This window comes from Anser anser (genome assembly GCF_964211835.1).
Source record: "Anser anser genome assembly, chromosome: 5".
NCBI classification, from domain to species: domain Eukaryota; kingdom Metazoa; phylum Chordata; class Aves; order Anseriformes; family Anatidae; genus Anser; species Anser anser.
This window is the reverse complement of record NC_139725.1, coordinates 32088992-32113502: the sequence shown is the minus strand read 5'-3', so window position 1 is coordinate 32113502 and position 24511 is coordinate 32088992. Positions and strand designations below refer to the sequence as shown.

The following is a 24511-nucleotide window of genomic DNA, read 5'->3' as shown; positions in this document are numbered from 1 at the left end:
GGATTGGCTGCCGGCGGGGTCAATCACGGGGAGGGAGGCGGGCACGCCCGAGGCGGCGGCGCCGGGGTTGGTTGAGCGGCGCGGAGCCCCGCCGCAGCCGCCCCCGTGCGGCCTCGGGCCCCGCCGCGGTGCTGAGGGGACGGCGGGCGGCGGGGCCCGGCCCGGGCCGCGGGGCGGGAGCCGCCTCCTCGCTGCCCTGCCGGCCCCGGGCCCCGCTGGCCGGCTGCGGCCCGCTGCTGGGAGGGCGCCGGTGCGCCTCGGCCGGGGGCTTGGGGCTCCGTGAGGGGAAGGGCTGCGCTCCGCAGCGCGGCTCTCTGCTTCGGGAGGCTGCGGCCGGGTGCTCGGCCCCCGGTACGTGCGCGCCGACACGTACCGGCTGCCGGGAGGCGTCCGCAGGCCGCGGTGCCTAGGCAGGGGGCCCGGCTGGCAGGGCAGCGGCTGGGGGACGGAGCTGGGTGGTGGGGAGGGGAAGGGGCAGGGGTGCGCTCACAGCACCTCGAGTGAAGCGAATAAACACACTGCGGCCTTCTGCTCCTGTGAAGTTTCTTTAAAGAGCGGGGGAAAATTGTATTTCCCTGCTGTCAGGCAGCTGAAATGACAGTGTGAATAATTTAGGCTCTCTTCATTCACTGCGAGGAGCGTAGTCAGTGAGTAGGCGCAGAAAGCGGTGTCTCCTGCCGCTGCTTTAGGAGGAGCGAGATCCCAGTGCCGCCGGTCAGCACAAACCAGTGACCCGGCCCTGGGGCTCCCAACCCAGCCCTAACTGCTGGGACTTGCTCAGGGGCGGTTTCAGAGAGGTGCTTCTTCCTTGACAGAGAACTAACATTTCTCCAGGTTGGAAAAAAAAAAAAAAAAAAACACCACGCTCAATTGCATTTCCTGAAATTCTTGCTACTTTTCTGAAGACGGTATCTGCAAGTGTATCACGTCATGTATCATGGCTACAACTGATGCCTTTCTTAGTCCCCAGATGTTGACATGTAACACTGAATCTAAACTTTCAAGGAAAAAAGTTTCCAGCTCTTTTGGATACTAAGTTAATGCTTAATATGTATATATTCTTTCTATTTACTGCTGAAATTAGCAACATTAGGAGGTATTAATGTTCCTATCCATTCCCCAGCAGCTGAACATTAACACTGAAATTATATAATGACTAGTTAAATGTCAACTTCCTCTTTTTTTCCCCTAACAATTAAAGTAAGAAAAAATTAATAAGAAAGCTAATACCATGAAGAAGCGTTCATCTTATGAATGGAAATGAAGCAACCTTGGTCGTACATACTCAGGAATGGGGTCAGGAGGGTTGCTTTTATTTTCTTCAACAGCATAACTTTTCTCCAATTGCAAAATGGAGTTATGAGTTTTGCCTACCTTTGACAGACATTTACAAGTTTTCTGATGAAAAATATTCAACTGGACCTAAATATTCTTCCAAACCTGTCTCTTATAGGCACTGAAAAGGTGAACCTTTTTCAAGGATAGGCCCGTTCCTTATACCCACTCCTCTTACGTGCTAAACAAATTTTTCACATTCCCTCCTGACAGGACCATCTTTCCTAAATTTCAGTTGAAGGTAGATGACTTCCCTAACCACCTCTTGTTTTAAATAATGCCAGCAAAACCTACTGTGTGCTAGGTCTAACTGGGAGCTCATGAATATGAATCCACCTATGCTTTATTGCTCCCCAAATAATGATTATTGCCTGAGGTGTACAATTCTTCACGAAAATTTTCTTATTTGATTAAAGAGAATGGAAAGGCCTTAACAAGCCTGATTGTCTGGTTTGTCTGTTTACCTATTTGTCATCGTTAAACCAAGGGGCATAGTTTTTCAGTTTGTAGCTCTGCTTGTTAATTCACTATCTAATATAACCACACTGTCATGCCCAGTATCATGGAAATCACATCATTAGCACATATCTTCTTAGCGTACTGTTAGTCAGCATGCATGCTGCAAGCTTTAGAAGACCAAATTCTCTTTCCCTTCGTCATCAGTGAGCTTTCAAGTTCTAGCAATCTGTTATATCACTCGTTTTCAAATTACCAAGGAATCTTCATAAGTAGACAAAACCTGCATGGTTCAAATAAAAGTCAAGCGGGGAAAAAATAAACTAAAACTGAGTCTTCTCAAAAGGAAAATCTGTTTCCACTTAAGCACAGGAGGTCTTTACAGAAAGGATCTGATCTTGAATTCACTGCTCCAGAAATATACCAAGAGGTTCTTCAAGGCTTTCTGTTCTACTATTTTTGGTACAAAGATGATGGTAAATATAACAGATAACAGCATTTCCTCTCTCAGTGCAAACTTGCAGAATTATCTTCACCACAATAAATAAATAAATAAAATCTTTATGTAACTATGGAATTAAGCTACTCTAGACTTTTTTACTGCAATGCAATATGTTAAGCTTAGATGCACAGGGTTGACTGGACCTAGAAAAAGCTACCCTGAGCCAAAAACTGTCCTACACCCTCTCTTCAGATTTTACTGTGATTTTTTGTATGGGAGTTTGTCATGCAGCCTTTGAATCAGTATATCAAATGTATGTGAGTGAAGAGCCACCTCTGTATCTGCATGGAATGGTAATGAGTGTTCTAGATCCTCATATACAAGAAAGCTCTTAAAAACATAGCAAAGATAAACATTTAACTGTGATGTAGCTACAAATTCATCTAGTCATTTTTCCTTACTAGTTCTTATGTAGAACTAAGTTTCCTGAGAAACACTTACATTGAAATTAAGCTAACATTTTTATCATTTTATATTTGTACTGAAAATATCACTTTTATAGATAAAATGATTAAAATCACAGGAAGGAGAAGATCATGATTTGCATCAGCAAAGTTTCAGATATTTCTCAGAGAAGAATTTCACCTTGGAATGCAAAAGAACAAGTACTGGAAACAACTGTCCACTAGTTCAACTTTTCTGAAGTCCAGATGATTGGATCAGCAGTCTGTTGTTTCCAAAACAGAGGGAAAATGAAGTTATGTAGCAAATTTTTCTTAGTTAACTGCTGTAAAACACCACGAATGGGCATCACTGGATTTGTTCTGAAGATTTTTAAATATCTCAGGTGGTCAAAAGAGCAAAGTAAAAAGTACAGTGTGTCTTGTCATAGTTCAATCCTAAATATCTAACTTGGCTATAGATTGCAAGGAGACAAAAGCAAAGTGCAGCAGTCTAGAACTCTGTAGCTGGAAAGTAAGAGGATTATTGCCATAAATTATTCCAAATTCCAAAGGCATACCTAACAAAACTTTATGGAAAGCTATGACCAAATAAACAAACAAAAAAGAGAGAAAAAATTATTTGTGCTGGTAAGAAAACTGAGCTCCTACTGTCTTTCATAGATCATGATTTCTAGATACAGACTGTCAATACAGCATTTAGTCGCCACTGAAGGGACAGAAGGATCTTGGATCTTTTTCAGAAGAGCTCTATGAGCAGTGTCCAGTCACTGTTTTTTGTCTATTCGACAGCTTCAGAAATGTTTTGGAGTCTTTTTCTTTTTCATTTTTTTTTTAAATGGTCTCTTTTCTATACCTTTCTAAAAGGATATCAGATTCCCTTCAAGATGTCCTGATTAATGTTGTTTAGTTCAAATGTTGTCTAGAGAGTGAGAAACGACATCAACATCAGTCGTATAATAAAATGAGAACAGGGAGACTTCCTGATTAGAATGGGAGATCCAGAATTGAGGACAAATGTGAAAACTGTAAGTCTTAACATTCTGCTAGGAGAAGAAGGGTTAATCGGCGGTGGTGCAGTGCAGCAAAAGTACTGATGCTATAAGTTATGGAATAGGAAAAGGAAATTTTACCTCATTATGTAAAGGGAATTTTGTTTTGAGCCCTCATAATATGTGCATAATTCCATTTTGCAAAAAGCTTCCTGATGACTGGCTTGTGATGTTACAGTACCTAGTGAATAAGGTATGAAGGTGTGTGGTCTTATTATGAATAAGGCTGTAAATATTGATTCTGGTCTTCAGAAAATAGTTACAGCCAAGATGGTTACCAACCCAAAATACAGCTCTGCTCTCCAGCTTTTCTATGGCTAAACTAAGGCTATTTCGATGCCTTTTCCATTTATAATGACTCACCATGAGTCAGGAGTGAATGACTCAGACATTATGGACAGTGCAGCTACTATGGATTGAAATCAGAGCCAGCTTGATAGGTACCTGCATGGCATTTCCCAGAATATACAGGAGCCCTGAGGACTAGCAGTTAAGTGCAATGCAGTTCATGCAAGTCTGCTATAATTTCCCCTTTGCCTGAAATTGGCTCCTGCATCCATGCAGTTATAACCTTTAAACGTCTGAACAATGAAGATTACAGTATTTCCTCTCTGATTCATTTCATCTGTAAAGCTTTTCAGGCAATGAAATGAGTTACAGTCTGTTATAATTGACTTTGTTTGCAATAAGCTTTGTGGCATTCTAGTGTACAAATGGGGTTCTTTCAAATTGCCATCTATCCCCATTACCTCTTGCTGTTGAGTTTTGACATTCTCTTCCATCTCTGCAATTCCTTAAGAATTTCAAATGTTGTGATGTAACTTAGATATCTTTGTCTAACTGCAACAATCATAAGCATCTAGATACCACTAAACTTCCTTCCTCAAAGTTAAAAAATGTGTCAACTGAGGTGAACATCCTGTAAAGAAATGATTGCTTTTATTTGCCTAACAACTAATGCCTATCAGTATATACCATGTGGTTCACAACTTCACAAAAGCCAAAAAAGCAGATGGTCTACGTTCCATTTTCACGCCCTCTCCACATTAACATGTTGGTGAGAATCTCTTCCTGCACATGACCTCTCCCACCAAACCACTAACATGCTGAAGACAGGTTGCATAACACCTGCCTGTGTCAAACTTACTCAGTGGCTTCCAGTCTTAGGCTGTTACTCCAAAATTTCATATCGGGAATTATTCTTTGCACTAAACACAGGAAGAAATGGAAAGCCACCCTAATACAAAATAAAAACACTAGTTTTTGGAAACTAAATGTGAAATACAATTTGACTGCATGCATCACCCCAACAAGGTATTTAATTGGGCTAATTCATAACACATCTGTCCTTGTGGACTTATATATGAATAATACTCTACAGGTAAGTAATTGTCCAAACACTTAATAAATTTACCTCTTTCAGATCCAAAACCACAGTACACCAATCTCCACTGTTCGTAGGAAGTGTGTGTTTTCTTTTTACACCACTGGGTGAGAGTCGGCGGACCCACATGTACAACCTCTCCCGCTGGGTTACAAAATGCTGCTCTCATTATGGTCTTGGTGTCCAGGTTTCCCAGCAGGCCTGTAATAAAATGCGTTATGGTTAGTTATAAGTGACCACAAAACAATAATTCAATTTTGAATATTAACTTTACAGCTGAAACAACTTCCCAATATGAGACAGGACAAAAAAATACACGTAGCATTGAATCCTAATTTCATTAAGATTTGATTGGAGTTATTTCTTAAAATGATGAATTCCTGAGCTTCCGTTAGCTGGTTGAGTGACCTCTGATCTCATCTCTCTAGCACAAATTAAAAAAAGCTTCTTACTTTGCATAGTAGAAAAAACTACATACAGCAGCACTGCCACCTTCTGCTTGTTTGCTTTCATGCACGCAAGTAGTAGGTTTACACTGCAGAGACAGGTAAGATGCGTTTTTTGACTAGTAGGTATCTGAAGCGATAATGTCGTCACCTAAGACTCAGAGAAAACACAAGTCTACAGTTCCACAGATGTGGTATTTTTCCACGTGTAAATTTTGTCTGGGCAGAAAATAGGTCTTCACACGTTTGTCCAGGATTTCTAATACAACATAATCCATCCAGAGCAATAGCTCAAAAATCCCAGGAAAATGTATATATTTGTGTACTTGTGCTGTCCACAAGGACTATATAAGACCTGATGACTATGCTGCACATTTGAACAGATGTAATACGTTCTTCGCAGTCTGCACAAGTGCAACAAGTCCAAACCAGGAATGATCCATGTGCATAGGACAAATTCAGTTCACTTGGGGCATATTTGATCATCTTGTTTCTGCTTGTTCTATCACTACCTGCCTGCACAAAAAGTCATTATCCATCTTTTCTATAAGCTCCCTTTAACTGAGGGCTTCACATCTTAATTGTTTTTTCTTCTCAAGAGTTGTAGTTATTAGTATTGTAGTTTGATATAGCAATCTCTGCTTTACTCAAGACTTTGATAAACCAAGTTGTATTGATAACTAATCCTTCACCTTTCCCTGACAATAAGCATGATAATACTGATGCATACAAAGGGGCGTCTATCCTTAGGAAAGCATGAGACCACAAACCAGGTGTATTCCCAGAATTCCCAAGCATATTCCCAGAATACACAGTTACAAAACCCAGTATGGATTTATTCCTTCTCATTAGCTGGGAAAGGCCAGCTAATGAGTTTATGCTGCTGAGAATATTCATATGCACTACAATCTCTGGTGCACAGTCCCTTGCAGTCACTTCTGCTCACCAAACTCTTTCTGTTGTGCTGATGTTGTTATGGACCCTATAGACCAAACCTGGTCCAGCTTAATGACTCAGTTCTGGTACTAACATCACCACTAACCCGATTAAGCGTTCCTGCAAACTCAACTTGCCATTACCGTGGCCAGTTCAGTCCAACCTGGTCCATCCAATAAATGAAGAGCTCAGAAATGCCAGAGGAGGAGGATGTGCTTTTGCTTCTGGCTTGGGGTAAAGCTTTTGAGAATCTAGGAAAGAGGTTTCTACTTACTCTTGAACCTGGAAAGTTTCCTAAACTAGAGTCTACTGAGAGCCATACATGATGATCCAGTTGCTCCTGGTTACTTAATTCCTTTCTTGGACACAGTCATAGCCAATAGAGGAAAGAAATTCCATACAAAGCAACTAAATACAGAATGATAGATAAGGCACATTGTAATGAATGTACAAGGTGGTTGCCTAAGATGGCTTTTCCCTTCCCCAGAACCACAGTTTCATTATTCTCTCTCTTGGACCTGTATTTATTGGTAAGAACAAAATAAGAACTAATAAAACATTAGGAGATACTGTAGAATAGCCTCTGTTGTTTACTAGCTCAAGCTCCTGAGGGGTAAAATATGTTAACATAAATCCATTTTGCTACTGAGGTCTCAATTAACACTCAGTTAATTGGCCTGTTTTGCAGGATTTAACCTGGTGGCATAAGAACCTCAAAATACGATTAGAGATGCAAGAGAGATTAGCACGGGCAGGAGAGTTGAAGCCTTCATCTCCATTGGTGAGTCAGTGTAAAGACAGAACTACATAGACATCAGGAAATCAGTACTTCACTCTTCCTCAGAATGCCTGTTTCTGGTATTTTCTGCCTTGTACTCAGCAAGGTGCCAGTTTTGAGATCTCATTCTGGCCTCTGAAGCAGGTTAGTAGTTTCTTTTACAATAAGTTACAGATAAGAATGTGTGTCTAGCTAAAAAGCCCAATTTTGGTGAAGCTGGTGAGATAAGATATACGTTGTTTATGACAAAATTGCAAGCTAAATTTATGGGGACAATTTGCATTCAATAAGTAATTTTATAAGCAAATAAATAGCTGTGCTATGTCTTTTCCTATGTAGTTGTGGATATTTGACAGCAAAGGAAATAAGTAGCATCTTGAAAGCTAAAAGCTACAAGTATGCTGAGGGAAGCCCTGTGTTCAAAGTTGGACAAGAAAAGCTTGAGAACAGTATAGATAATATGGGATAGATTTCCACAGTTATTGGGCTTCTTCTGTTCAAAGAAATAAAATTCAGCCTTCTTTCCCATTGCCGGGGGGGGGGGGGGGGGGGGGGAGGGGAAGCCTATATTTGTATACTTCGTAACACTGGAGTGGCTCATGTATGAAGTGTGTTTCCAAGAACCTGGGGGGGATTAGTTCCACTCAACTACTAGGAGCATGTGTGGTTTTACAGTATTCCCACTCACAAATCTAACTCGAAGGAGAATATATACATCCTGCAGAGTAAGACAATGACACTTTCAGCTCAAACTTGCGCTTCGTTTTTTCCAGATGGAAGAACTTTCTGCATAGTGCTCAAAATTGCTACTACATGGCAGTGTTGAATAAATATTTTCAACACTTCACTGAACAGTTAGGGAAGGAATAACATATGGTATATTTACAAAATTCATTATAAGGGGAAGCGGATTTTCCTGTTATCTGAAATAAACTTCATAAATTATTACTGTAAAAAAGTTATCTTAGGAGAAATATCCACATAGAAGCTGGGAAGACTAGATCTTTGGCCTGGTGTTTCCCAGAGACTAATTTCTCAGGAACAGATAAATTGTTCTTCTGTCCTAGACTCGATGCATTCAACATCATGCAAGCAGTTATCCTAAAGATTCTTTTTGCAATCTTTGTAGGGTCAGTCAAGGAGTGATTGCTCCCCTACAGCAACCAGTTATTCCTCTGCTTACCTCTGTCAGCATAGGTCATACAAAATAGCTTGTGCTAGGCAGATGTTCTACTGCTGGAAGTCTGTGGCATGGGTATCTCTGTTGTAGATGAATGTGAATACTGCATGAATCTGGTCTTGTAAATAAAATTGCACCAAAGAAGCTAGAAATAGCATTTGAGAATTATCAGAGGCAAGGATTTACTAGGAGAGTTTCTCTTGCACACGGAAGTTTCATGTTTTAACATTAGACATACATACATACAGACATATATATAGACATACAGACATACATATAGACATATATACATACATTTCACAGAAACAAAGAGTGCTGCATACACTAGCCATTGAATGTGAACTGTGTATCAGTAATTTCACAATAACAGATTCTCTCCGTTGCGTGCTCTGAGACCTGAGTATCAAGAGGAAAAAGAAAAAAAAACTTATTGCAGCAGCCATCTACAGCTATTTAAGTTCAAGTCATGAACTGCTTAACTGGTGAAGCAATCAAAGCTACTGTCTCCAGGCTTAGCAGACAGGCTGTCAGCTGAATTCTTATGGAGGCTTAATTCTGTACCAGCAGATGATCCTTTTGAACAAGGGATGAAGCATACAATAGAAGAACAGTGTGAAGATAGTGTTGTCATTTTATCACTTAATCCTGAGGTACTGCAGCATAGTTCTAAATCCACATCATGTGGACTGAAAACGCATAGTCTCTAGCACTAACAGGTTTTATATCTTGGGTGTAAAGCAGTTATTAGTTGCTTCTACCTGTGACTTTGATATAACTGGATAGGTGCAAAAGAGAAGTTAGTAGTAGTCTTGCAGAAACCATAATGATACAAAGAAGTAAGATAAAATGTTGGGAAAGACGGTTTCTTAGATTGGCTAATAGCTGGGGAAAATAAGATAGATGATGAAATGTCTAAAAACACACAAGATAACTGTGTTTCTGGTACTATTCCCGCCCAGACCCCCTGAAAAAAGTCTTACGTGGTTATGCTGCATTTGCTTGTTCTGCTTAGCAGCTTTTAAACTTAAATATGACCAGGACACATTAGTCTACAAATTATAAATTCCTAGAATCATCAAGAAAATACCAGCAATGAGTAGAAGGGAAAGACAGCAGACTAGCTCACTTGTAGACATCATAAAATTCGCACAGAAAATTGCTCTTTAGACAAAAGTCCATAGGAGGGCAGAGTTCATTGGTCCTATGGTTCACTTGTTTTTTTAATTGCTCTAGTCAGCTCTTAGAATTATTTTTCTAAGAGATTCATGTTGCATGAAACTTAAGCAAGATGTGGAACACACTCTTGGCATATCTCAGAGTGCGTGAGGCTGTACAGGAAGTTCTCTGTAGGCTCTATAAATACTCAGTCAGACAGGCAGTAATCTCTCTCTCTCTTCTTCAGATTTCTGCTGCATGCCTTGGACACATGCTCCTAAGCAGATTACGGGCTTTCCTTGACCTACGCTTCTTTTCCTAGTGCTGATCTGACTATGGCTGTCCTCAAAGTAAAATTCACCAAAACTAAAAGAGACAAATTGGCTCAGATCCTATGGATCCTCAACTGGGTTTCTGTAGTGAGTGGGATCGTTCTCTTCAGTCTTGGCCTCTTTCTGAAAATAGAGATCAAGAAGCACAACGAAGTGATGGCAAAAGGAGACATTAACTCTGTCCCCAACATGCTGATCTCTGTAGGGGTCATAGCATGTATCATCAACTTCCTGGGTGGCAAAATCTGCTATGACTGCTCAGATGCCAACAAGTTCTCTCGGTGGAAACTAGTTATGCTCCCATATATCATGTGTACCTTCTGTTTTACCTTCTGCATCCTGTTGGGTGCTCTCATGTGCTATACCATGAGGAACGAACTGGAAGAATCTCTCTATCTAGGATTGAGGGATGCTATTAAGTTCTATAAGGACACTGACATACCTGGAAGATGTTTCTTAAAGAAAACAGTGGATATGTTGCAAATTGGATTCCAGTGCTGTGGAAACAATGGCTTTAGAGACTGGTTTGAAGTTCAGTGGGTATCTGCTCGTTACCTGAATATGGCTTCCAAGGAAGTTCTGGAGTAAGTATTTACTAGTCTTGACGGAAAATTCTAGGGAAAAAAAACTCCTTCAACACAAATTTGTATTGAACAGAAAGTATATAACAGTAGTGTCAAAAGAACTTGAGACATATTGACTTTAAAGAGAATACAAAACTGCTTGTTTTCTGCCAGCAGCCAAAAAATCTAGCAGTGTTTTTTCCTCCTTACCAAAATGACATCCTGTGGCTAGAAGACTTCTCAAAGATCATTCTGAATGACTGCTAACAGGGCTACCTCAAGAAGAGCTAACGTTTCTGTGATCATAGGCATGTTCACAAACACACTGGTGCTTTAATTAATGCAACAACTTTTAGTAAATAATAGCAGAAGTGACACTTTTTCTAGACCACTATTAGAGTAGTATCCTACTGTAAGTACAAAGGTAAAATATACTACCTTGTATTTCTGTGAGCCATGTAGAAACAGCAATGTTTTCCATGGGTCTTAAACTCATATTTCATTTGCAGGGTCACCTGTGCTCTGCCTTCATTTTGGAAATATACAGTCATTTAATTTTTGCCCCATGCAGACAGAAGACATCATGGAAAAGTATATGAATGAAATAATTACACTGCAGAATTTATTTTACTGCATATAAACTAGATGATCCCATCTTGATTGCTAGAATTAATGTTGGTGCTGTTTAACCAAATTATACTATTATTTCCAAAATCCGGTAATAAAATATTTCATATGAAATCACTAGGATCGAAGTCCAGCTTGTAACATTCTGAAAGGAAGCAGAAGAAAATTTTTCTTGGTTTCATCTTGTACTGTATGTCAATTAGTACTTTGTAGATTAAGAGGCAAAGAAGTTGAAAATTCATACTTAACTCAAAAGGAATCTCTCCAAAACTGAACTTTTCACCTTCCTTCATAATCCTCTTCCCTCTCCTCTTTTATTTCTGCATTACCAACACCACAGTGTCACAAGAAATTGAGTCAGTCAATGGAAATGGCATGAGGATGAAGCAGTTTACAGCAGCACAATCCTATCATTCCTTTAGTTAGATAAAAAACATTTTTTTATATAGTCTCATAAGCAAGTTCAGCTTTACAATGCCATATCTGAATTACAGCAATGAATACTGGTTAATGTCTCGCTCCCTCAGCTTTTGTTACTGAGCTCTTCCCTTCTAACAATATCAAGACAACTTTACTTAGTTTGCTACGTGGAGGAAATAAAAGGGCAAGGGGGACATAACCAAAGTCTGGAAACTGTTACTGTTTTCAGTAAAAAGAAGTTTCTTCAGTATCACATACATGGCAGGAAGGAAAAAAAAAAAAAAAAGTATACAGGGCATTTTGCTAGACTAGGTAAAAGCTTCCCTTTCACAATCTGCCTGCCTTCCTTTTCTCCCTCTGTAAGGTTTATTTTCTCCACCCATATTTTGGCCTTCTCTTCTGTACCTCACTGGCTCCCCTTGTTTCCTTACCAGTAAGTCAGTTTGCCTATGCCAGTTACGCTGCTTGCACACTTAATTCTGCTTTCTGTGGACTACATGGGCTCTTTTGTATTTTTTTTTCCACCAGTTGCTGTTACCAGGCCACAAAGTGAAGAGCTAGACATTAAAAAATGGAGGAATTAATGCCTAAATTTCTCTTAAGTGGAAAACAGCAGATGATCTTTATTTATTTGGAAATATCTTTGAGGAAAATATTATTGACAGAAAATTATACCAAACAAAAATGAGAGAGAAAATGCCCAGAGCAATAAAGTGAAGGTGATTATTCTGCCACCTCAGGACAGCCACAAATTCTGATATTCTTTTCAGCCTATGTTTCTTTTGAATGATACATTCAGTCCCCAAATGCTGGAGGAACACTGGACCACAGTGACCACTGCTTCTTGTTTACCTGAACAGCTTCTGTGATGCCTTCCTTCCCTTTAATTTAGGATATCTGTATGAGAAAAGGAAAATAAGATTAACAACTGAGGATGTCTTGCAAAACATTAAAAATTCTATTAGCAAATAGTGAAAGCTGGATATCTGGGATTAGGTTGTCTTTCATATATTCTAGCCAGTGGACAATTTCTACTGATTCTGTAGTGATTCCTATGGCATGCATAGTTGTTCTTGCATTAGCTTCTCTTTAGAAATGCTTGGATTCAGAATCAATCCAGAAGTAAAGACACAGGGTTTCAAGGATCATAACTTCCATTAGTGTTTTGCCAAGACAGACAAATTCTAAAATTGTCTTTAATATTCTCAGTGCAAAGATGTCTAAAAAGACATCATCTCCATGAACACCAAATCTGCAACTTACACATACAATACCAAAAATCACGAGATACTACACTGATCCCACACATAAAAATACTGCAAATGAAAAATATAGTTTTCCTGCAGTGAGCAACATTTCCAGTTGCAAATATATTCTCATTTTCCTTCTGTTACATTAGAGGCCCGCATTGCAGCAGACTTTCATTACATCCTTTTAGAAAAAATATGGACACATTCTGCTGCTGCTACCAGATTTATAATGCCGAAATTTTCTATCCTGTTGCAGCCGTCTGAAGAGTAATGTTGATGGGAAGTTCTTGGTGGATGGAGTACCCTTTAGCTGCTGCAATCCAAGTTCCCCACGGCCCTGTATCCAGTACCATCTGACAAACAACAGTGCTCACTACAATTACAATTTCCTGACAGAGGAGCTCAATATCTGGGTGAAGGGGTGCAGAGAGGCCCTGCTGGATTACTACACAGCTATTATGAGATCCATTGGTATTGCAGCATTGCTTATTTGGTTGTTTGAGGTAAGTTTTATAAAAACGGTCTGTGTCAGATACATCCAACATGCTTGCTCTCTGGGATGGGAAATAACTATGGTGTAATGTATGACGAGTGTGAGAAGTAGCTCGGTATCTAGAACAAGTCCATCAGCACTTCAGGAGTGTTGCAGGACTTTCCCTAGTACAGACAGCTTTCTCAAAGCCCAGAGCAGAAGCAAGTCTCGTTGAAGATGAGAACTACTAGAAATTATTAACATGATTCTGTACGTTTACAGAGCTTTTTTCAACAGACTATGGCAAATTCACTTCCCTGAAGCACTTACAGGACCAGATGCAGGATAACACATGCAGTAACGCAACAGCAAGGAAATTAGGTGGAAGGTATAAGGTTGTTTTGAGGCAGTTTTAGGAAAGAATATCAGAAATGTGAGGCAGGCCTTTGGTGAATACATGAATTTTATTTACAGTAAAAATTAAGCATAAATATTAACATCTCAAAGCCTCCTTTGTATATTACATTGCTTTACCATATAAACAGTACTTGCAAACACGGGATACATTTTAGATACAGATCAGATTGCTTATTATGCAGTCCAAATTAGCATATCACAAGCAAGCATACACACCTTCAAAGGTGCAGTCTTTCTACTGACACCTGTAAAAAAAAAAAAAGCTGTCTGGATATTGTCATCTGCATGCAGATAACCCCAATAGTATAGGCTAAAATACTGTTTCTTCTGTTTTTAATAATAGTTAATTTTCCTGATTATTACTCTATTGCATAAATATTAACGGTATTTAAAATAGTTTGCCACAATAGTCCTTAGGCAGTGTTAGATTGGGTGGTGATGGCAAAAACGATAGATATTTGGCAGCACAGGAAAAAGCTGCAAGCCTGCTCTCTGTTCTCCTTTCAGTGTTGACAAGCTGAGCGCACTGAAAGTGGAGCTTTTCCCTAAACTTATACTTGAGCCTCTTCTGTAGGCCATCCTTCTTTATTTATGCATCAGCATGTACGACATATACAGCTTACACAGGAATGATTGAAAACCTTCAAGGCAATACTGATTTAATGAAGGTCAGTGGAATAAGTTCCATAGAAATGAGCAGACAAGTTTTTGGTTTTTGTCACACCTGCCTTCCGTAATCATTGATGGCTCCATTAAGTGATCATTCATTTTACGATTAGTCTCTGAGCCTGCAGCATTCCCATGTAATTCTAGGTATTTATGCACTAATAACATGCAAGTGGGAATGGTACCTGAAGAACGGAAAAAAAAAAAAATCTCTGCGTGGTATTTTTCATTCTAAAACATGTAATTAACTGGGAGATTGCTCTAACACTGGGATAAAGAATGTATTTATTTTACTCAATTTTAAATAATAGACATGTAAATAAACAAGTCAGAAAGCAAACAGTGGTAGGATTGAGGCTGTAATTTAAGCTCTGTTTAACCACTAATCTTTTCTTACAGCTCTCCGTGCTTACTGGTGTCCGGTACCTACAAACAGCAATGAAGAATGTTCTTTTGCTAGGAGACCTGGAGGGTGAATCAGATGGTTGGTTACTAGAAAACAGTTTTGTGGCAACGGCCAAATACAACATCAATATCATTAAGAACCTTGGCAAAGCCAACCAGATCTCCAATGTCTCAGGCCTGAATGATCCCAACATTGATGTTCAAAACACGAACTGTGGCAAAAACAACGTTGCAACAAAATCTATCCCTGCAGCTAGCTAGACAATCCATTCAGAGAAACCATGTCACAAGTGTTGCTTTGCTGTATTACAATCTTTGATAACAGATTTTTTTTTTTTTTTTTTTTTTTTTTTACTTGTGGGGAAGAAAGAAAAAGTGGTATGACAACTGACCAGAAGATAAACTGGTCATAGGAACAAAATATTGATGCTTCTTTGGCCAGATGTATTTTCACTCTTGTGAAATCCGATTTTCATACCTGCACAACACAATCTTTTGAGATTTTCCCTCTTTGTCTCTTCTGACTTACATATTTCTGTCATCTGAACATGTCAGAATAAGGATTATACACAAGAAGACTATCAGCTTGGATATCAGACTGTTCCATATAGGATTGGTCTACTTTATATCAACAAAGTTTGTCATTATTGACACATCTATTGAAATCCCAGCAGCAGGGAAATTTCAAAAGAAATTACTACATTGGATAAAAAGAGATTTTTAAGAAAAGCAAAAACTGTAAAATGAAAACTTTTTAAAAGTTTATATTGGGATACAAATATATATATGTTGTTGCTCTTCTAAAAACTTAATAGCTAAGTGAAATTGAGTTGAAGCCAATTTAAGTTAGTTAGTAGAGTGTATTTGACTTCTTTTTTTAAATGAAGTACCTCTTCCTTTTTCCCTATAGCTTAGGGAAAGCCAGCTGCCATACATCTCCTGAAAGCCAATGGGTGCTTCTAAGAGAGCTAGTTCCCTCTGCTCAAGAAAACTAATTGACAGCTCATGCTAAGTTTATTAAAATTACAAGTACAATGTGATAACACACATTTAAAAACAAGCAAATACCTGATATAAAACAAATACTAATGATCCCTCATGTTAAAAGAGCTCAATTTCAAAAGTAGTTACATAGATCCACAGGCTCGTATACAGGAGATTATTTGGAACCTTTGGAACCAACAAAGACAAAGACAGACTGAAAGCTCTCCCATCAAGTTCCAAGGATAGCACTCGAAGTTTTTAAGTCAATGTATGCAGCGAAAGCATTTCTATACTTGTAGTTGCAGGATAACATATGACTAACTCATCATTAATAGTATGATTGTAAGCAGAAAAACATACAGATACAGAACAGAGGATAGAAGACCATATAAAAATATTTCCTGTTAACTGTTGTGAATAATACATTGCCTGAATATAACTTTGGAAAGCTCATGCATTCTTTGTACGTAATCAAGTAAAAGGAGTTATCCTGTCACAGTGATACTCAAAGCAGAACTACTTTGCTTTTGCAATCATACAAAAATTGCAGTAAAAATTCCTATACCTGTCCAAACGTTGTCGTTTTCTGTGACACTAGAATAACACTTTAAGAATATATTGTAAATATATTGCTTGATGGAAAAGTCTATACTGTAGGTCAAGCAGGCTATATGCATGATTGTAATGCCAAATGCAATCACATCACTGCTAAAAAAAATTAGGCCTATATTTAAGTTTGTTAAAAATAAAAATGGACAGATGGGTTTTGTCTGCAGTAGCAACCCATAGCAAAGGTTTTGCAAAAGGCATATGAGAAGCAAGACCATTAGAAAATAGTTCTTTCCCTGTCTCCTAACTTCCTGGAAACAGCAGTTTGTGAACACAGTTTGACAAAGATTGTATTTCTATCAAGGTGTTTTAATAGCTCTCTACAGACTTTTTTCTTATGAATTCGTATAGCTTTTTTTTTTTTTAACCCATTCATGGTTTTGATATCCAAAATACATCAATGAGCTTGAAATTTTAATTTCATACAATTTGATTCTGCATTTCTTGAAGAAGTGCTTATCTTTGCTTATTGACTCCCTGACAACTTAATCAGATATCCCCTAATTCTTGCTGTAAGATGCAACCAATAGTCATTCTGTATTTTTTCCCTCCATGCCATTCCTGATTTTACCATCCTCTAATGTAATCTACCCTGGTTCTACCTTTCTAAGTGAAAGAAGCTGATATTTAATCTTTTATTCTATGGAAATTATTATCTTTGATAGTTTTTGTAACTCTTCTCCATTAATTATTTTTAAATGAGTAACACTGCATGTGTAGAACTGGGGATGTTATGAATTAAATAGGTCTTCTGTCCTTTTCCTAGTATTTCCCATTATTTCTTTTTTTTTTTTTTTGACCGTTTGAGCACTGAGATAGTATTTTTATGGATAGTTCTGTGAAAACGTTAAGAGAATTTTGATACTAGTATAAAGCCCTATTGTGAGATGTCAGTTTTTGCATAAGCTGGTGTATCACTCCTTCAACTATTTCTGAGAGCCAAAAATATTTCCACACCAGTATGTTGTGTTGTTTCTAAGTCTACCTAATGTCCTTAGGCTTGATCCCGACTCCCTTTCTTTCCTTCTTTCCTTCCTATCTTTCAATGTGATAATGGCAAAATTTCAAAGAGCTATATTGTAAGATTGTTGTGGTTTTTTTTTGTTTGTTTGTTTGCGTGTTTTTCTGGCTTTTATTTCTCATTCAACTAAGAGAAACCTATTTGTCTCATGTTCTAAAAAGAATATTCTTTGTCTCATGTTCTTTTTAGAACTCCTGTTTCTTTCTAGACCATGAAAGAAAACCAATGTCAGTGGATCTGGGAAATGCAATCCAAAAGGAAGTAGGTGTGGTCTCCTGTTGCTGCAGAACACTGAGCACAACAGTTTCCTGAGCCTTACTAGAAGCACTAAAATTAGCTGATACAATACTGGAAAAGAATTAACATAGAAAATTTCAGTACTTTGAGGGACCACAAGAAAAGGCAGTCATATTAGACAGACTGCAAATTAGACAGACTTTTCAATGGAAGACAATAAAAATGCATTTTTTTTTCGTATCAGCAAAGTGGCACATGCTTCAGTCAACAGCAGTCATTTCCTTAGTACGATTTCAGTCCATCTACATTTGGAAAAACAGCTCTAGACTGCTTAATAAACAAATGGTGAAAGATAATCAGAAATAGCTCAGAGAAGAAAAAAAAGGAAAACAGAAAAGAGATTTGTTTTCGTTAGGAAAAATAGAATCAAGAAGACTAGGTAGGAATAATAAAAAAATAAAATGCTTTAAAAATAAAGTAAGAAATGGTTCAGCTTGATGAAAATAGTTGTAAGACAGGAAATAAAAGCATGATGTTTTTAGATAATACTCTGTATTTTAGGAAAATTTTCCTGATGGCAAAACACATTTACCTGTAGAAGCAGATGAAACTTGACATCCTGTGCCATTTAAAATCTCTCTAGATTATCTACTTAGCTTGCAGAATTATAACAGCTGTGAGCTTACTCTTTTGATAACTCCCTAGTGGAGGCCCCTATTTGTCAAGAACCTGCTCTGAAAAATAGATTCATAAGAAGAGGGAATTAAAATGATTATCCAAACTGAGTATCTCTATAAAATGACACAGAAATTTAATGCAGCAAGTGGTGTAACACATTAGCATGAACAGCAGTGGAATAAATACCTGGCTACACATCTCCCCTGGTCCACACACTTCATTTACTTTCATATGAAGAGGACACATTTTACTATAAAAAACTAAGTAATATTTGCTACATTAACCTTTCTCTCTCAGACAACTGCAAAAGCTAATGAAATGACTGGCTGTGTGAAAATTTATGAAATTAACTGAGTATCAGGATATATTTCACAGGGAACAGTTGCTGTCTTGATTATTACTAGTAATTACTTCGACATTAGATTGCTCATTTCTATGCTGCATAGGCATTTAGAGTCCACGGACATAGATATATTATGAAAGGATGACAGCTCATTTCACAGTACTGAGGACAAATTAAATCTATCAATTTGAAAATCTCAGCAATATTGACTGATTGTTACTTTAATATAAGTGCTAAAATAGGTGCTTTCTTCTTTGCCTTGTATGTATCAGTTTCCTCAGCAAAAGTGTATGCTAAATGTCTAACTTGCTTTATAGTACCTGTCACAATCATTTGGGTTTCTTGGAGTATTTAACATTACAGCCACTGTATCCAGAAAACAAACTCAGGTAGCAGCGTAGACTCTGTCTTTAATTCTCTGCAGTTTATAAAGACAAAGATGGCATTAGCAAGCAAAGCCTGTAAGCCGAGGCATCTGCTCAGATACAGAAATAAATACGATTTGTGGGACACTTCTTATCCTATTTGTTATTAATGCTTAATCCAGTCAGAAATAATAACAATTCATTTGTGCAACAAGACCCAGCCATTTACAGAGCAAGGAACTCACCTCTATACAAAACTATATTCTTTATGAATTTCTTCATAAGAAATATGTTCAGTTTCCGGTGAAGACACTATGACAGTTCCTGTAGAAATTTGCAGTTAAGATGCTCCCTTAAAGCTTTGATTATCAGTGAAGATGCTTGCTTCACATTGATCATAAAAAAATATAATGAATAATATAGGAATGCAGCACATTTAGAATTTCATTTGTATCAAAATAAGTGAAAAAACAGTACATTTCATTAGAAGCTGGAAGTCTCTCTTCTGCAAAATGATTTTTTAACTGGTATATGAATCATACTGTTGTCTACAACACAATTCATGATATTTAAAATCTGACAAATCATTTGGTACACATTTGCTGCTATAGGTTTCCCGCTATGGCAACAGTTTTGACTCTGCATAGGGTAGCCTGTAGTTTAGAAAAGAATCATAGAGGCAGGAAGCTCATGTAACCTAGGTAGAGTCCTTATTTGCTATGAGGAGACTATCACTTAAATGGATGCTCTTGTCCTGCTCTGCTCCTGCATGCCAAGTAACGGAGGTAGACTGCCTGGAGTCACACTGTTGTGCACAGTCTGTCTGGGTAAATCCAACTGCCCAGGGAAGTTCTGTGTAAGTCTGAATAGGGAAAATAAATACTCCTAGATCATTTTTCAGTATCACAAGACAGAAATACTTAGGTTTTGCAACTTTTGCATGACTCACAGAAAGAAAAAGTGCATGAAAGAAATTTGGAGCCTTTTTTTTTTTTTTTTTTTAAATCATCTGTGATGGATTTCTCAGGCTGCCACAGTATGCTCAGCAAAACCTCCAAGCAGAAGTTAAGGTGGATTGGGATGGTCTTTCTCCAAGCAGTAGACTGTCTCAATACCCGTACCTAAAGAGGATACTACTGCATTTCAGGTATTTTTATGAGAATGGAGACGTTATATTCTGTAGTTTGCTGAAAAAGCCCAGCCACAGCTCCTCACAAATAAAGTAAGGACTTGAAATATCCATCAACTCCACAGCCCCAGTACCTACTTCAGAATGTGTTATGCAGGCTCATTCATTCAAACATGAATCCCAGAAACCTCTGAAGTCTGATAGATTCTAAGTTATTTGACAACTTGTAGTTAAATTACACAAACTATAGTCTTGTTTTTCTTGGCACTGTACTCAAGAGCAAATCATATAAAAAACAGTAAACTCAACTTTTGATATTTCAATTTAACTTTATACCTGGCCTCTCCTCTTACTCACCACTGCAATAAACAATGCATATAATCCCTCTAAGTTTCCGCTTGGCCTCTCTTGCAACGTTCTGTGACAGCTCCTCTTTAATGTACACTTTCAACAATACGATATAAGCTTAGAGATACGTAGCTAGGACTAGAAATGACTGGATTCAAGAGACTTATATAGGAGTCCATTTTCATTGTTGTCCATTTGTTTTCTGTATCAAAAAAAAACAAACTTAGGCTCTGCCTGCAAAACATGGATAAAAAATTAATTTATTAAGTTTATTAAGATTGTGCCACAGAAACAAAACAACTTTAATCTTTGATGAAAGCACATGATGACCAAAATCTTCCTACATACAATTTTAATAGTTCTCTTAATTCTCTAAGAATCTGTTAGAGAAATGGTGCTGTGGCTTTTTTCTTTTTTTTTTTTCCCTTAACTGATGGGGCTTCTTGTTTTTCAGAACAGTTATGCTAGTAGACTTTAATCTACCTACCTTTGAGCTTTTCAGGAGTTAGTTCCTAAAAATTAAGGATATGCACAGAGAGCAACACTATTAACACTCAAACACTGCAAGCTTAGCGGTGCCTGAAGCTACAACAAAAGCGATGCCAGCCAGCAGCTTCTAAAATACAAAAATAGCCAGTACTTCTTACCTTTTTATATATAAGATTTCGTCTGTCTGTGTAGCACTGGACTAAAAGTTTTTTCCCCATATGTATCACACAGAACATTAGACAAAATACAAACTTCCACTTTCAAGAGGTTAAGTATCTGCCAGACTATACAGCAAGTTCTTCTTTGAGAAGTTATGAAACCAGAATCACTAACTAATCAGTAAAAGGACATCTGAATATTGCGTTATGTACTTAAGACTTCTTTTAAAAACAGAGATAGACACTGCAGGAGGCTGCATCTTTGAAATACTACGACAAGTTTCAAGTGGAATATTTATTTAAATAAGAAAAATCGTGCCACTAGTACTCATCGGTACAATGATGATATGGACTACAGCGATAACTCGTATGGTTTTCCTAGTCATTTACTAACTCTTCCCTTTTTCCATGCTGACAGACCCTCATATAATGCTCCTGTTAGATCAGCTGTGAAGTGTCAAAGTGCCTCCAAATAAAAATTGAATAATCTAAGAGAAGTTACTTTATTTCCTTTTTTAAATATACATATACAAGATATTTTATTTCAAAAGCACAAGAACATTATACAAGTTTCAAATTTACATTTTTGCAATTAAAGATACCAGTATGTGCATTATCAAATTTCTTCTGTCAGCTTGGATGGAACGGAAATCAGTGGCATAAGCATCTTGCGATCACTAAATACAGATTATACTCACAGTGAACAAAACTGCATAGTAATTTATGAAATGAAAGATGACCACACTAGTCAGTGAATGGTACGGGAGCCCATTTGCTCATTAGTATGTGCAAACATACAGAGATGCAACTTTGCCCCTTCCTCTCTCACTTCTTCAGATATAAAGGTATTTCTAGAGCTTTAAACAGGAGCTCACCTGATCAAACCAGCTCGTGTCCTTATAAATATATTATAGTTCAGACAGAAATCAAAGTAAGAGTGATCTCACCACATATATATCAGAATTTTTGTATCAGTGAAGTGCAAGGTAACTGAAAGTTTTTGATAAATGAAAAGGTAAATATCAGAGGGGAAAAAGTGAATACAGTTTTGGTATCAATGAGACATACATTTGCTAGTTTTAAAACGTTTTTCTTGGTAAGTGTTTTGATGACCTTAGAAATCTCCAGTGCATGCAAGTCTTCATCACAACTGCTTTTCTAAATTCACTGTGTACAGAACTGATGTTTGTCTTTAAAGAGTTGTATATTCAGGTTTAAAAAAAAAAAAAAAAAATCCATATAAGGAGAATGGTCTTAACTGCAACAAAACAAAACCTGGAAAGCATACCGAAGCCAACTATTTGTATCACCAGGGAAGGATTATAGAGAAAGTTTTTTTTAAACAAGTATTTGAAATCAGAACAATGTTTGAGTCCGCCTGTATTCCCATTTTCAGACGAGTTCTGGTACTGTTCAGTGCACTCACACGTACTCTAAAAGCTTTAGAAACAAGGAGAACAGCTATATTTATATCTAAATCATTATTTGTGATTCTACCCTCATCTACCCAGTAAGAAAAAAAAAATCACAAAAAGACACATTCTCAGATATCAATTTGAAAACCTCCCCTTGTGAGCCTTATTAACATGACACAAAAAATCCAAATAGCAAAGGGAGGGGAAATTTAGAGTACTGACAACTTCAAGCTTTGACACAAATGGGATATCCTGGGAAAGCATTTATACCCATTGCCTTACAAATTCCCTCATGTATATTATAGGTGAAATTCAGAAAACAGAACAACAAACATTTAGAACTGAAACAGAATCACATAGCATTGATAGAGTTCAATCACAATGTATTACTAACTACCAAAGGGAAAAGGGACAACTTAGCCACTTTTTTCTTTTCTGCTCTAACTAGCACTGAACCACTGAACATGACCCCCAAAACACATTTTCATTTATGCAGATAGGACTCCCATTGTGACAGAGTATGAAAGGTGGTAAATTCCCCAAACGTGGGCAAACAAACTTATTCCCAGTTCTAAAACTTGCTGGTTTAGGGCCTTGATTTTAGACTAGCGATAGCTTTGAAGATTGTTTAGTCTGTTGAAGTCTCTGGCTCCTGTATAACTTGCAGAGATACACTACAACTATCTAACAATATTTTCCTGTTTGGCTCTCAGGGAAAACCTCAGGGGACAAACTAAAAGTAGTAAAACTAACCACAACCTAACCAAACAGCGTAGCTCTAACCTCTTCGGATTTACAACATTAATAGAGGACAAATTCATTAGATAAAGTGCAGTTCTGGCAATGCGAAAAGCACGGACTTTATTTTTTGATGCAACAAGCAAGATGGTAATTCCCCCATGCACTTTCTATGCACACTTCTCCTTTAAAGAGTTTATTAAAGAAAACTCTTCATTAAATCCCAGGATATAGCAAAATGCAGGCTTTTTCTGCACAACTTCACGTTTGCTGTACCTGTTGCTACAGACTACTACAGACCTGGCACCACTTCCACCCCAACGTTATGCCACAGATCTTGACCTATTAAAAAGTTCCAGTAAGCCTGGAAAAAGAACATAAAGAAAGTAAAGCAACTTTTTCCTTAACAATATCATTTAAGTACACTCTTGAGGCAAGAAAAGAATGTGTGTGCCCTGAAGCACAGGATTTGGGAAGGTGTCCTCATCAAAATATGTGAAACAATTACAACTTGTCAAAGTGGAAATATTTCTGGACCTGAATATTCAAATAATAATTATACAAGGTGGCTTTCTTTTTCTGGGGAAAAAAAAGAGCAAGACATATGACATGAAATTCTGTTTCAATGTATCAATACTACATCAAACCTAGAGAATCCATAGGTTGTGTCTGAACTACAGTATCCACTTTAGAGTAGGTTATTTACTGCCACTCTCCTTTCCTTTTCCAAAGCACTGCCAAAAGGTAAAAGATTTCCCTAAAATCAGGAGACTCAAAGCAGTTGCCAATTGAATCCAAAGAAGATCTGGTTTGTTTCTTGGCTCCTGGCAATCTCCTCTATGATACAGTGTTGCTGCCATAGCAGATGGAGCTTCCGGTAACGTTCCCGACATAGGTGCAGGGGATTGCCTCTTCTTCATAGAAGGAAAGGGAGAATATACAAAAAAGCATATCAGAATATCATGTGACAAACTATTCCAGTAATAGTCTAGCATTAATGGTATTGACAGTAGACAGTAAAAATTAAATAATTGTATGAACAGAAACTCCAACAGGTCTACTGGAAAAAAAAATTTTACATGCAACAAACAGTGACTGTCATTTCCAAGATGACATTTTAGTAATGGCAGTTGCAAATTTCAGATTAAAAGTATAAAAAGTATTCTTGTGAAAATTAAGAAAATTTAACAGAACCGAGTAGATTTTTCCACTGCTAATGA

General features: G+C 37.8%; 2 protein-coding genes and 1 long non-coding RNA gene across 6 annotated transcripts in view; 1 reads left to right on the top strand and 2 right to left on the bottom strand.

Moving 5' to 3' along the window:
- Positions 1-153: 153 nt before the first annotated feature.
- On the bottom strand, positions 154-14876 carry LOC310900799. Its single transcript, XR_014585394.1, has 6 exons — positions 13923-14876; positions 11999-12464; positions 10959-11563; positions 10513-10571; positions 8765-8866; positions 154-5331 (listed from the first exon to the last, which is right to left on the bottom strand). It is a non-coding gene; the product is annotated as an uncharacterized lncRNA (long non-coding RNA).
- On the top strand, positions 7848-22413 carry LOC310900796 (photoreceptor outer segment membrane glycoprotein 2). Its single transcript, XM_083839365.1, has 3 exons — positions 7848-10541; positions 13074-13320; positions 14772-22413. Exons 1-3 carry the CDS (start codon positions 9961-9963, stop codon positions 15036-15038), a joined length of 1095 nt encoding a protein of 364 aa, XP_083695491.1. The 5' UTR covers positions 7848-9960; the 3' UTR covers positions 15039-22413.
- UBR1 (ubiquitin protein ligase E3 component n-recognin 1) overlaps positions 21623-24511 on the bottom strand; it is a 66777-nt gene continuing 63888 nt past the window's right edge. For all 4 annotated transcript variants that reach the window (XM_083839232.1, XM_083839234.1, XM_083839235.1 and 1 more), the window contains one exon: positions 21623-24205. In XM_083839232.1, coding sequence (XP_083695358.1) covers positions 24064-24205 — 142 coding nt within the window. In that variant the 3' untranslated portion in view covers positions 21623-24063. The remainder of the gene's footprint in view (positions 24206-24511) is intronic.